Here is a 13,173-nt window from a genome sequence, read left to right on the forward strand (position 1 = left end):
CAGGTTCACAAGCACTGTCATGGCCCGCCTGTTTGCCTGGCACCCCTGCCCAGATCCTAGGCCCCCTTACCCACCCCATGGGTCCCCCACTTGCTGGCTGGTCCAACTTGAGGTTTGGCAGTGAAGACCTGCACCCCTCACACACCCCCAGTGTGAGAAAGACGCAGGTATTTTCCCCCAGCACACTGGCTCGGCCAGACAAGCATGCCCATCGGTCCCATTTTACACAGCATTGGCCCCTTTTATACCCCATTCTGTTTGCTCCTGCTTTGTTCCATCCCTTCCCCTGCACATCCCCCATCCATTCCCAGAGTCCCCTCAAATCCCCCAACACCCTGGACTCTCAGCTTTACATCCCCAAGAGCTGCAAAGTCCCTGTTTGACTGTGTTTTCTTGACAGCCCATCAATCAGTGTGACCGACGAGGTTTCTTGTGCCTTATGTTTGACAGCTTTGTGTGTCTGTATGTTTTGTTTATTGCTTCCCCCTTTTCCTTGCTATCCCATTTGACAAGGTCCTCAACCAGACAACCCTACTGAAATAAACATCCCCACACTCCACACGCCCTTATCAGTCTGTGTGGCTGAACAGCTCTGGCTCTTGTTACCGCCTCCCTTACCCTACGTTGGTCACGTTTGTGTCTCTGCATGTGCTGTCTAGGGCCTCCTCCTTTTCTTATTATCCCCTTCTGCACTGAAAGGTCCTTCACCAGGCACCCTAAAGGGGACAGACACTGTCTCATTCCTCACACCCTTACACCATATCCATTCACCTGAGTGTCACACTCATGCATTTCTTGCGATGCTTCATTCACAATTACTCATATGCATGGGCTCTCTCTAATTTAGAGACTTTTGGTCCTCTTCACTAAATTAGACCTTTGGTCCCCTAAAGTCTAATTTAGAGGCGGTCAGAAATGTCTTTTTATTTCCTTAATCTCCGAAACAATGACATCTAGTGGTGGATGCTTTTCATTTTGATACACAATCTCCGTGGAAATCTAAATTTATGCTAGCCTCACTGTCATTATTTAAAATTTTATATTCTATGGCTAGATTAGTCCTTATGTACTAAGGTTATTTTGAAATTAAATCATCATTCTTTGCTTTTTGGCTGACAGTTCTTTGAAATACATTTAGACACTAATCATAATAAAAAAAGACTTTTTCAGCCAGGAGAACACTTGTCAAAATGCGAAGCCCTGAGTACTCATGGAACAAAATGAGGAAAAGATCAAAATCAACACTTCATGCTCCAGTAAAAAAGTACCATTTACAAGAGGTTGGGATGTTGCTTGTCAAAAACACATTGGTAAGGTGTGAATCAAATGTTGAATGCTCAGGAACTGAGTTATGCTTGTGATGCACTACTGAAAGATATCTGGAAAAGCAGCCACGGAAAAAGTGTATGATATTTTTAGTAACTTGGAGCCACTTCTGGAGCATTGTTTGCAATAGTTGCAACGAAATTTGAAAGGATGGAACAACGCAGGGGCAAGGGAAGGTCACAGTTCATTTCCTAACTGAAAGGGTCTGGAGCAGTGGAGATGAAAGAGAGGAGTTGTTCCCACGTGGGAAAGTTACAGATGTTGATTATAGAGATACACTGTAATTGCAGTAAGGTGAGAAACAAGAGTACTTAAGAGGCCATTTTGAAGCATTTGGTGCTGGAAGGGGAGGAGGAACACACCTGCCTCTTGAGGAAGCACTGTAAAGGAACATGGTTGTAATGTGAGCCTGCAGAGGCCTTTCATGGCGAGCTCTTGCAAGACCAGCAGGGCACTAAGGAGACAGCATTTGGTAGCCCTGTCACGTCTGTCAACTTGCTGTCTGCACCTCCTCTTTATGCAGGCGGGGAAGGTGCAGCCTGCCGTCCCTAGCCTGCACTTAGACCCTCCAGCTGCATGCAGTCCCCGTGGCTGCTGTCACCAGGCAGCTGGGCAGCGTTTGCCCCTTTGTGGGACCAGGGCCAGGCAGGCTCAAGCGGTGGCAGACCTTACCATGGCTGCAAAGCGAGGCGCCCAACACCCCTGGCAAGCAGTTCCCATGTACCAGACCCAAAGGCAAAAGCCGTATCTCCCAGCACCACGCATCCAGCTCTCCAAAGGCGAGGGCTGCATATGAAGATTCATTTGCAGTAGCTCATTAAGTGAACTGCAGAAGCCCCAACAGGTGAGAGGGGCGGGCAAGCAGGGAGCTGGGCAATGGGTAGGGACGGCCATGTGTCCCACTGGAGCACAGGCAGACGGTGCAGATGTAGGTCACAGAGATGCTACGTGGGAGCAGATCCTTGGCGTCCCTTGCCGGCTGGTGGGCTGGGCTGCTCAGGGGGCTTCTGCCCATCACTGCCTCTCCCTCCCCCTCAGCGCGGGGCTCGGAGGTGGACAGGGAGGCAGGCAGCCAGCAGCTCCCGGGACGGAGCAGGGGCTGGCGGCTGTTGCTCGAGCCCCGAGGAGGGAGCTGCTCCTCTTCAGCCGGGAGGCCTCAAGAGAGGTTGAGGGCCCATTCCCCATGATGGCAGGGCCTTGCTGCCGGGAGCCCGCAGCGGCCCTCTCCCGGCAGCAGGGCGCGACTGGCGGCAGTGCGGTGGGGGCGGGATGGCGGCCGCGGCCTGGCTGGGCAGAGGGGGCTCAGCGCGGCGCCTTCCCGGCAGGAGCCGGAGGGGAGGCCTGAGCGCAGGGAGTGCCAAGCACCTGCCCGGAGAGGGATGGGAAGGGGCTCACGGTAACACGTTCAGGCTGCAAGGAGATGCAGCAGCTGAGACAAGCTGCCCGTCTGTGGTGAGGCGTAGAGGGGGAAAGAAGCGGGTGAAGGTTGGAAGAGGGCTGCTGACAGCGCCTGTGGCCTCTGTAGGGGAAACTGTTCGGTATAGCTGATCCCTGCAGCAGTATGTTATGTACTTTTACAGGAACCTCTACTGCCTGACGGTGCTGCATAAATACCAGGGTAGGACCCTGAAACCAGGACCGGTTTACATGGCTGTGCTGTTTTGGGGATCTGTAGTCAGTGCACGTGGGTTTCCCATACCTCTGAGGGAGGATGATTTTGTACGTGTGTACACATATGCATGTACACGACTGTATTTATGGGTATTTGGGCATACACATATACTTACTAAACTAAAGGATACAAATTAAAACTGTTAAACTAATCCAACATTGCTGGTGGTTAGCTCACTTACACCTTGCTTGGAGCCAAGATGGCAGCTGTAGTTATTGGCTCTGTCTTTTCACCTGAACAGGTAACATCTGTCTTTAATTCCTGGTAGTATCTTAGTTTCTCCAAGGTTGAGAGAATGAGTGTTAACCTGCTGTTGTCAATTACAGTTACTTCTCAGGACTTTTTGGACGACTTGTGAATAAAAATACCTTTCTCCAACAGAATGAGTGCCCCGTCAGCCACAAATTGTGCCTTGCCACCACCACTTGGGCCCGAACAAGAAGACCAAGAGTGCTCTGAGACCCACATGTCTGTTTTGTGGTATGCAGGACAGCTCGCAATTACTTATTACGATACAGAAGATTGCTCAGTCTACTTCATGCCTGACGTACCTGATAATGAAGATCTCAAGCTACTGCATAAAGTGATTGCGGAAGTTAATCCTCAGTGCATAGTGACCAGTGCAAAACAGGACCAGTATATTGCCAAATTCCTGACCAACCTAACAGCTACTGCTCGTGATAAGGATATAGGAAAACCAGAAATTGTCCTGTTTCCTAATGCAGATTTTGGCCTAGAAGTCAGCAAGCAACGGATCCTATCTAGGCAATTTCCATTTATCCCATCTCATATGACTGCAACAGAGAAAATTCTCTATTTGTCCTCAGTCATCCCTTTCGAGAGCCCACTCATGATACGAGCCCTAGGGGGACTCCTTAAGTTCCTAGACAGAAGAAGGGTTGGAGTTGAGCTCGAAGAAAGCACTATTGCAGTTCCTATTTTGGCCTTTAAAAAGTTTGTGCTGTCAGATATTGTGAATATGGACCAAGATGCTTACTGTGTTCTGCAGATATTTAAAAGTGATATCCATCCTTCTGTGTACAAGCTGTCCAGTGGATTAAAAGAAGGATTCAGTTTATATGGAATTTTAAACCGTTGCATGTGCAAATGGGGAGAAAAACTGCTGAGGCTGTGGCTCACACGACCTACTCGGAACTTGACAGAGCTGAACAAACGGTTAGATGTTATCCACTTCTTCCTGCTAGCTCAGAACCATGAAACAGTCCTCACTCTTCAAGGTTGCCTCAAGAATATTAAAAATGTGCCTCTTATTCTGAAAAGAATGACTCTTTCCCACACAAAAGTTAGTGACTGGCAAGCACTCTATAAGACAGTGTACAGTGCAGTGTGCCTTAGAGACACCTGTCGTTCTCTGCCCAACACAATTGAACTCTTTCAGACTATTTCACGTGTCTTTACTGATGATCTTCACTATGTTGCTAGTCTAATCAGCAAAGTGGTGGACTTTGAAGGCAGCATGTCAGAGAACCGCTTCACTGTTAGACCCAATGTGGACCCCACCATTGACGAGAAGAAACGAAAGCTGATGGGACTGTCCGACTTCCTTACGGAAGTGGCACGAAAAGAACTGGAGACCTTGGACAACCATATTCCCTCCTGTTGTGTGATCTACATTCCTTTGATTGGGTTCCTTCTCTCCATTCCACGGCTACCAACCATGGTGGATAAGAGTGACTTTGAAATTGAAGGCTTGGACTTCATGTTCTTGTCAGAGGATAAACTGCACTACAGAAGTGCTAGGACTAAGGAGCTAGACAGACTGCTGGGTGACTTGCACTGTGAGATCAGAGACCAGGAAACACTTATTATGCACCAGCTGCAGACAAAGATCTTGGAGAAGTCTGAAGTGCTTAACAGTGTGATTGAGTATACCGCGCACCTAGATGTGCTACTAGCTTTGGCAGTGATGGCCCGGGAGAATGCCTACTGCCGGCCACGCTTTACTCACCGCCATGGCTTCCACATCAAGAATGGAAGACATCCACTTATGGAACTATGTGCCAAGACTTTCGTGGCCAATCCTGTGGACAGTGGCGAGGCTACCAGACGAATAAAGATCATCACAGGGCCCAACTCATCTGGAAAGAGCGTCTACTTAAAGCAAGTAGGTCTTATAGTATTCATGGCTCTAATTGGCAGTTATGTCCCTGCAGCGGAGGCAGAGATTGGAGTAATTGATGGGATTTACACAAGAATCCACAGTAGGGAATCAGTTTCTGTAGGGCTCTCCACTTTCATGATTGATCTCAACCAGGTTGCCAAGGCAGTAAACAATGCCACAGAGAGGTCCTTGGTACTTATTGATGAGTTTGGTAAAGGGACCAACACACTGGATGGCCTGTCCCTTCTGGCTGCTGTCCTGAGGTACTGGATCAGCCAAGGAACACAGTGTCCACAGGTCTTCGTCTCCACTAATTTTCACAGTTTAATGCAGCTAGAACTCCTGCCTGACACACCACTTCTGGAGTACCTAACCATGGAGACCCACCAAGATGGAAACGAGTTGATATTTTTCTATCAGATCAAACAGGGCGTGTCCACTGTTAGCCACGCTGCCAACATTGCTGCATTAGCAGGAATGCCAGCCAAAATTATTGAAAGAGGAGTGGAAGTGTCAGAACTGATTCGCAATGGAAAAGCTATCAAACGTATTGATCATCCTTCAAGAGGAGATCGGATGGAAAAATGCAAGTCTGTGGTGGAAAAGTTTCTTCACCTAGACCTTGATGATCCCCATGTGGACTTAGAAGAGTTCATGCATAAAGAGGTGCTGCCTTCTGCAGCCTCAGTCCTGTAACAGGGGTATGTGTAAAAACATAGATTACATCGTGTCTACCATGTTCAGCAGGAGGGTTTGGCAATGTAAAGAATGATCACTATGACTATCACCTCACACTACATTTAGCTTGTAACAAACTGTCTATGGTTATGTCCTTTCTTCTTCTTCGTGTCTAAAACAAGTGCTCTAGTTACATATCTCTGTAATATGGTGTATGATATGGAAGCAGAAAGACTGAAAAGATAATTTAAGAACCTCTTCCAGCTGTTGGGCCACTCGGTTTCTGCATTTTCTGCCCCTGTTGTTCGATCTTCAGATCAAAAAAAAAAATACGGTAGAAAAATCACAAATCATTTCTGCTAGTCTCATAAGGCTGTGAAAGCAAAGCGTTTATTATTTTATGTTGTGCCAAAGTGATCGTTTCAGCCATTTTAGGATTAGCATCAAAGATTCCAACTAAGTATGTGCCTCAGACTCCCGTATCAACAAGTAACAGTGTCACAATAAAACCACTGACATAGAGGCTGATAAAAGGAAACGCAGAGGGATTTAATGAGCTCTGTGGCTTTTCTTATACCTGCATTTCTGTCCAAAGTGCCAGATATCCCAGGAGTTAATATAAAAAGAATGCTGAAGGTCAGAATCAGCAGGGACTGATAAAAGAAGTGCTTTGGTTCTACTGAGAATCACTCTCTTCTCATAAGGTCCTATATGGTACAACTATGTATCTATGCCAAATCTAGGAAACTGAAAAATATACTAGGGATGTAAGACAGAAATTGGCATTTTATATTCTGTATTTGAGTATTGAGTAAAACTTAACATTAAAGCAATAATAGCAGAATTGGAGGATTCCCTTTCACTTCTCTTGTCATGCAGAGGATCTTTACTGAACACAGTATTTAATATATGAATACGCAACAAAAATTCATTAACAAATTAATGAAGCAGGAGACATGATATGTAAGTACTATAGAAGTAATCACCTTCCCTGCAATGAGATAAGTGCCTGAAATTCCTTATCGAAATAAGACAGGAGACATTAGATAGCTTATTACCTGACCGCCAAAACTTGCTGTAACTGCTCACAGTGTGACTACTAAAAGACATCAGCAGATATACTACAGCTCTCTTCAGCTATATTTGATTTCAAGAAGCCAAAAATATTAATGTCACATAAACTGAGAGAAAATTTACATTACCAAAAAGTAATTGCCTTCATAACTATCAGTATTAAACATCTTATCTGGTATGTCTAGCTGAAGATAGCAAAAAAGATGAATGTGAGAGCACATCAAAAGGATATGAATTTGGAGACACTGCCTTTGGGTTTGATTCAGTGTGGAATTTCCTCCTTTATGAAGAAGGAATTGTTGTTGTTGTTATTTTTACAAAATAAGTACCTTATGTTATCTCTATACAAAACTAGGATAGTGACAAAAGTTTAACATAATTTACAGTGAAAAATACAAAAATAAATTACTTAATCATACAGTTACTGCTGTTTCCAGTGCAATCATAATAATACTGTCTGCAAAATAATATCTGGCATCTTGACGATGTTACCATTGAAGCTGAATGGTAACAGTGAATCAGGCCTTGTACAACATTTGCAAATGTTGTAAATACAAATGGATTTTTCTCACTAATATATTCTCTTTTACTAATTATACATACAGCATTCTAAAAATACACTGTACAGAAGAATATAATATAGTAAATATTAATAACTTATTTTCTTGGCAATTTTTTTCTTGTCAACCGCTGTCCAGGCTAAGGATATACTCCTTACTCATTAAGCAGATGCCATCAGAGCAATTTAGCTGTCAGTCATCTTCTACTTACAAAATCCATTTCACAGTATTTGCAGTTCTGGCAGCACTAGGTATCAAAGGATCTCCAAATGTCATACAGCATTTATCAAGTGCGCCTCACAACACTCCCTGAAATAAACAGCATTCTGGACAGATAAAACCAGAGGGGTCATGAGTGACCTGTGGCAACGTAGGAGGTTAGTGAGGGAAGCAGGAATAGAAATATTATCTTCAAGTTGCTTCTTTCATTCTGTTTCATTAAGTTCTTTGTATAGAAGGTAATGATACTAACCCAAGATAACAATTGTGAAAATAGCTAAACATGTGCAAGTAAATGATATCCCTCTATCTCCTTCCACACTGTACCTCCTTATTTTGGGGAAGTTTTCAATGATCTCAGGATTGTCCAGCTAAGCATGAAGAATGAGTTGCTCCCGCTTCTGAGTAGGTAAGTAAGTTCTTTAACCTGACAAGCTGAAGGGGGTACAGCAGTCCAGATAGCTCTTTTCTAACCCACTTTATCTCACATGTTTATCCTTTATTAATGTCTGTTTCCAAGTGTTTTGCATTTACCATTTTTAGCTTAATGCTGTGCCTTCAAAAGTGGAAAGCTGATTTCTTGAGATCTTTATTGAGTTTGAACTCTCAAACTCTTTGCTTTGTAAATATCAGTAAAAATTTGGGAAAGTGAAAAAAATCTTTTCAGAATATATACATTTCAGAAACGCCTGTAGCTATATTAAGGTTTGAAAAACAGATTTTTTTTCCCCAAAAGAAAACTTGGGTGGAATTTAGATGTCATTACGAGGAGAGTGGCTTAACAGAGTATTGCTTATAAAAAAAAATTAATATAGTTAGAAAGCTATAGCTGTGAACTATACTTAACTGCTTTAGTTCTATTTGCTCTTTTATGTACTTTCTCATGTAATCTTAGTCCTCTCCTCCTTTCTTGATTTTCATATTGTTGTATGATCTGAAATTGCAATTAGACATTATATTAAAACATACTACAAAATAGTTATTTTTTATGTTTTTATTTATTGTTTTCAGTAAATGCATGAAACTATCTCACTAAATGCACAGACACAACAAAACAAAAAATGATAGTAAAGACCAAAGCTTATGCCTGACAGTGGACTGACAGAGAAAAATTTGCACACTTTTAATACACAGTATCTTTCTACGCAGTGCATCTTTGGAATACCATATGCATTATCTAGCGTTACGGAGGACTGAAGAAGATGATTTGGAATGACATTGGCCTGGTTCTGTCAGCAGCAGTGAATATCAGAGCACAGAAAGGATGCATCTTGGCTAATAGTTCATGCAAGGTAGACAAATTAAAACAAAACAACCAACCAGCCAAAAAACCCACCCAAAAAACAGAATGGCAAAAACCCACCCTGACTGTCTGAGATGTTTTAACCAAAGAGTTAAACTACTGAACAGCTGATACTCTAGAGGAGCTGAGGATTTTTTAAGAGTCATTTAAAAAACAACCATTAATACAAGCAAAAGCTTAGGTGAGCTTACAAATTTAACAGCTATACCACCTACAACCTGTGGACAAGTCCTTATTTCTGTTTCAGAGCAAGTATATGTGCCCTTGAAGTTTCTTGATGTGTCTATCTCACATCTCACTGCCTTCTTCCAACTGACTTCACAATACTATTTAATTAAACTGTGCACCTTCAGCATTTTTTTAGAGTTATTTTGAATGAAATTTTCAAGTATTTTTCTTTAATGCTCACTATTAAGGAAACAAATCAACTTAAAATATTTATACTACATACTTTAATTCTTACTTAAAAATATATTTTTTTCCTGCAAATTATTTTCCTGGTCAATGTTAAAAGATCACATAAAACATTCTATATAAAGTCAGCAAAAAAAATTTAGGGAGATATACTTTATGTAAAATAATGCAATATTACTGTTAAAATAGTATGAAATAAAAAAACCTAGATACACTAGTATTGCTTCTATATATTTATCAACACAGTTATAACCTACTTTTAGGTGTTTGTGTATTTTGTCAAAAAAGCTAATAAATAGGCAAGAAATAACTGCCTGCAAGACAGCGTAGAGAAGATGTGTTTCCTCACTACTCTGAAATTCATCAAAACATATTCAACAGTGGGAACTGTCAGTCTGCCTATTGTGCATAATCCAAATATAAATTCCACTGTTTATTTGCTTATTTTCTCCTACACAGTGACAAAACAAAACTACCCAAACAAACTGCATGCAAACAATCTACACTCTATTAATAAATCTGTAATTTTGGACAAGTACATTCATCCTTTGTTTTGCTTAGTTTCACAACAGAAAATAGACCACAATGTTACAGCACTGAGAATATCAAGAGAGGTAACTTAAAGTCCAGTACAGGACTATACCGCTTATATGGTAGATGTACTACTTATTTTTCCTTTAAAAATCAGTATTTTAAAGCCTTACCTCTTCAGCTGGTTACAAAGTAGACAGTATGATGCTATAGCATAAGCCACTCCTTTGTTCGTCTCCAAATTAAACTTCCCAGATTGTTGCCGAGCTATGTGAAATGTGAGCTCACCTGCTTACGTAGTTGTGGTGATTTTGACAACTTCATGAAGGTCAGATGTGGTTTAAAAGCTCGCTCTTCTCCTGCCAAGATGCCCTTTTCTTGAAATATCTTCTTCATAGTCTCTGGGGGGGGAAATGTAGAGATACAAAGATATTACACGATAGAATGCTTAAAAATCTGCTTTCAACTGTAATATGAGTCACAGCCACTCCACGTGGAAGAGGCAAGACGATGAGTACTAAAAGGCAGAGAGAGTTCTAGTTAACTTCAAAGGTACATACTATTTCATGTGAAAATAGTCTTATATTTGCAGATAATACGTGTCACAAATTTGGCATTACTAAAGTAATGGCCATTACAAAGCTGTCCATGCTGTCTGCTTTTGCTATCAAAATAGGAACTTGACACCAGAACTGTTCAGGAGTTCCTCTCACTGGAAGTCTTGGAAACTTCAGGAAAACCTCTTGAGTATGTAACAGAATTGTCTCTCTTCAAAACCACTATTCACTGGTGAGTTTTATTATCTGTATTTGGGTGATCTCCCACTCAGACCAAAGGAAATCTGAAACTGAAAGCTGGATTTACATGGCAGAATTAAGAACATATCAGATACGCTCATGATTTTTGTTTGGGTTTTTTTTAAGCTTCACTGTTGTCTTCCAAGCTAATTTCCTATTGTTAATGTACACTTTTATCTGTCTACAGTCCAGGCCAAAGCAACACTACTACACTGACCTAGTTTACTATCTCCCAACTCGTCTGCCCAACGAAATGTTTCATTTCTCGGAAACAAATTTCAGTACAGCTTTTCAATTACGTTCCATATTTCTTTTAGCTGAAATATTTGAATACATGAAAAATTCTGTTATAATTTTGGAAAAAAAATTAGATAAAATTGATAAAGCCTGTGGCAAAAATGATGCCAATATAGAATATTTCTATTACTGAAAAACACAAAAAGTGCCAAACCTTTTTTTTTAACTTCACAAATACAGCTTCGGGTTTTTCACTAGCTATAGGTCTAGCTGACTCATACTATCCTTGAACTAAAATCAAAATAGAGGGAAAAAAAAAAAATCAATCCTATCACATGAATTTAATCAACCCTTACCATAACAATGTATTTGCACTTAAGTGCATTATTTTTTGGCTTGATAGTCCAACTAACAGAAAGACCTAGTACTTTATTCTTCCACCTGGAAGAAAATGCATTACACTAGGAAGTGAATGGCTCGGTTAACTTTGCAACACAAAAGTTCTAGAAGAAGCTCAGAATATTCACTTGGGACCTGGAAATCAAAATTCACTTCTCTTTCTCTGCTGCATATTATTTATAACCTTAGGCTCCACAGTCTACGCAAAAGTTGGGAATTTGAAAGAAGCCAAGGAAATCAAAGACGCAAATGCCATCTCTTAAACAGGCCCACTTGAAAATTTTCTTTCAGCTTTCACTCTCCACTTATGAGATGCTGATGCATTTTACAAAGAAGAATTAGCCGAACCTTTTATAATGACTCACAGGATGTTGAAAGGACAACAGATTAAAACTTGTGAAGTATTTACACAATGGTACTAGGGGTCACATTATTATGGCAGATGCTGAAAATAACCTACCACAATGGTTGAGGTGGGCAGGGACCTCCAGAGGTCATCTAGTCCAACCTCCTTGCTCAAGCAGGGCCACCTAGAGCCGGTTGCCCAGGACTATGTTTGGATGGGTTTTGCATATCTCCAAGGATGGAGGCTTCACAGCCTCCCTGGGCAGCCTGTGCCAGTGCTCGGTCACTCTCATGGTAATGATGTTCAGCAGGACCCTCCTGTGCGTCAGTTTGTGCCCATTGCCTCTCTCCGCCCCCCTTGCCCGACGTATGTATATACAAGCATAACTGCTATATAGATCTACAGATCTAGGTATCTAAATCTATACAGCTACGTATCTAGATCTATAGACCCACTATATAGCTACAGCTATAGCTATGTACCTATACACAAGCACAGCTTACCTACTCGTATTATTTTAAATTGTGTCTGCAGGAAACATTTCTAAATTTACACTGAATCCTCACCAAGCTATTGCGCAGCTGTGCACACAAATGCTGCTGAACAACAGATTAACACATCAAAACAGAAGATTACAAATAAATGTCTTCTGCTCCTTCAAACTGAGATACGGAAGTTCAAATGAAGTCATTTAGTTAAGGTGTGCGTGTATTTCCATGCATCCAACGGCCTGCTTATTTTATGATGTCAGCAAGCTAATAAAATGTTCAATTTATTTAAAACTGAAATTATCTATAACAAAGCCATTTTCTGGTTCCTGTGTTTGGTTTTCTGAACTGCATCATTTAGGGACTCTTTGACTTTGATGTTCCAGCAAAGGACCACTCTTATCAAAACCAGATTTACGCTACCCTGTGATATTCTGACTCAGTCTTGTGGATTGTAGTCTTTTTTCTCCCCTAAAAGCTCAAATTCTTTCTGCCATCCCGTCTTATGCCAAGCAATGTCCTGTCTCCCAGTCTGCAATTAAGATCTATGCTGGTGAAGATTTGCACCTCTAAAGGTGTCCCCCTAACTCCAGTAGGAGCTTAGGGTCAGACCAGCGGTTTGTCAAAGTACGTCTGATCACAGGATTTTAAACGAAGTGTTTTCAACAGGGTGGATGGATCACCTGGCACTACAAATGTGTGCTACAGTGTGACAGCAGGGCACCTATGCTTTGCACTGCTGAACAGCAACCACGTGGCCTGTGTGCCTTCATTTTGTGCTAAATAGCTTTGTTCAATAGCTGCTTCTGCTTATCTTTCTAAATTCATCTTTTTTTTTTTTTTTTTCATACCTAGCAATTCAAATCAAGAAAAAACATAATGAAAAACTGGGTCAGAGGAAAGAAAGCATAACTTCAGAGAGAGAGTGCAGTTTTAAATTTAATATTTGTGTGTCTGTGTGTGTCCACACATGTTCTCGTGGTGATCAGACTTCTCACACAGCTTTC

The 13,173-nt window shown here is 41.7% G+C and overlaps 2 protein-coding genes across 2 annotated transcripts in view; one reads left to right on the forward strand and one right to left on the reverse strand.

Annotated features, from left to right (window-relative positions):
- Positions 1–13,173, reverse strand: part of AKAP7 (A-kinase anchoring protein 7) — an 88,035-nt gene that overhangs the window by 49,766 nt on the left and 25,096 nt on the right. Inside the window, exon 6 of the mRNA XM_086461229.1 lies at positions 10,188–10,300. Within this exon, the coding sequence (XP_086317355.1) occupies positions 10,188–10,300 (113 nt within the window). The remainder of the gene's footprint in view (positions 1–10,187; positions 10,301–13,173) is intronic.
- Positions 3,381–5,816, forward strand: MSH5 (mutS homolog 5). The gene has a single exon (XM_009957089.2). The coding sequence runs from the start codon at positions 3,381–3,383 to the stop codon at positions 5,814–5,816; it is 2,436 nt and encodes an 811-aa protein (XP_009955391.2).

The sequence above is a fragment of the Leptosomus discolor genome, chromosome 2 (genome assembly GCF_034619465.1).
Source record: "Leptosomus discolor isolate bLepDis1 chromosome 2, bLepDis1.hap2, whole genome shotgun sequence".
Taxonomy (NCBI): domain Eukaryota; kingdom Metazoa; phylum Chordata; class Aves; order Leptosomiformes; family Leptosomidae; genus Leptosomus; species Leptosomus discolor.

Coding starts and splice junctions, on each gene's coding strand:
- MSH5 (XM_009957089.2), top strand. CDS start 3,381: ATGAGTGCCCCGTCAGCCACAAATTGTGCCTTGCCACCACCACTTGGG.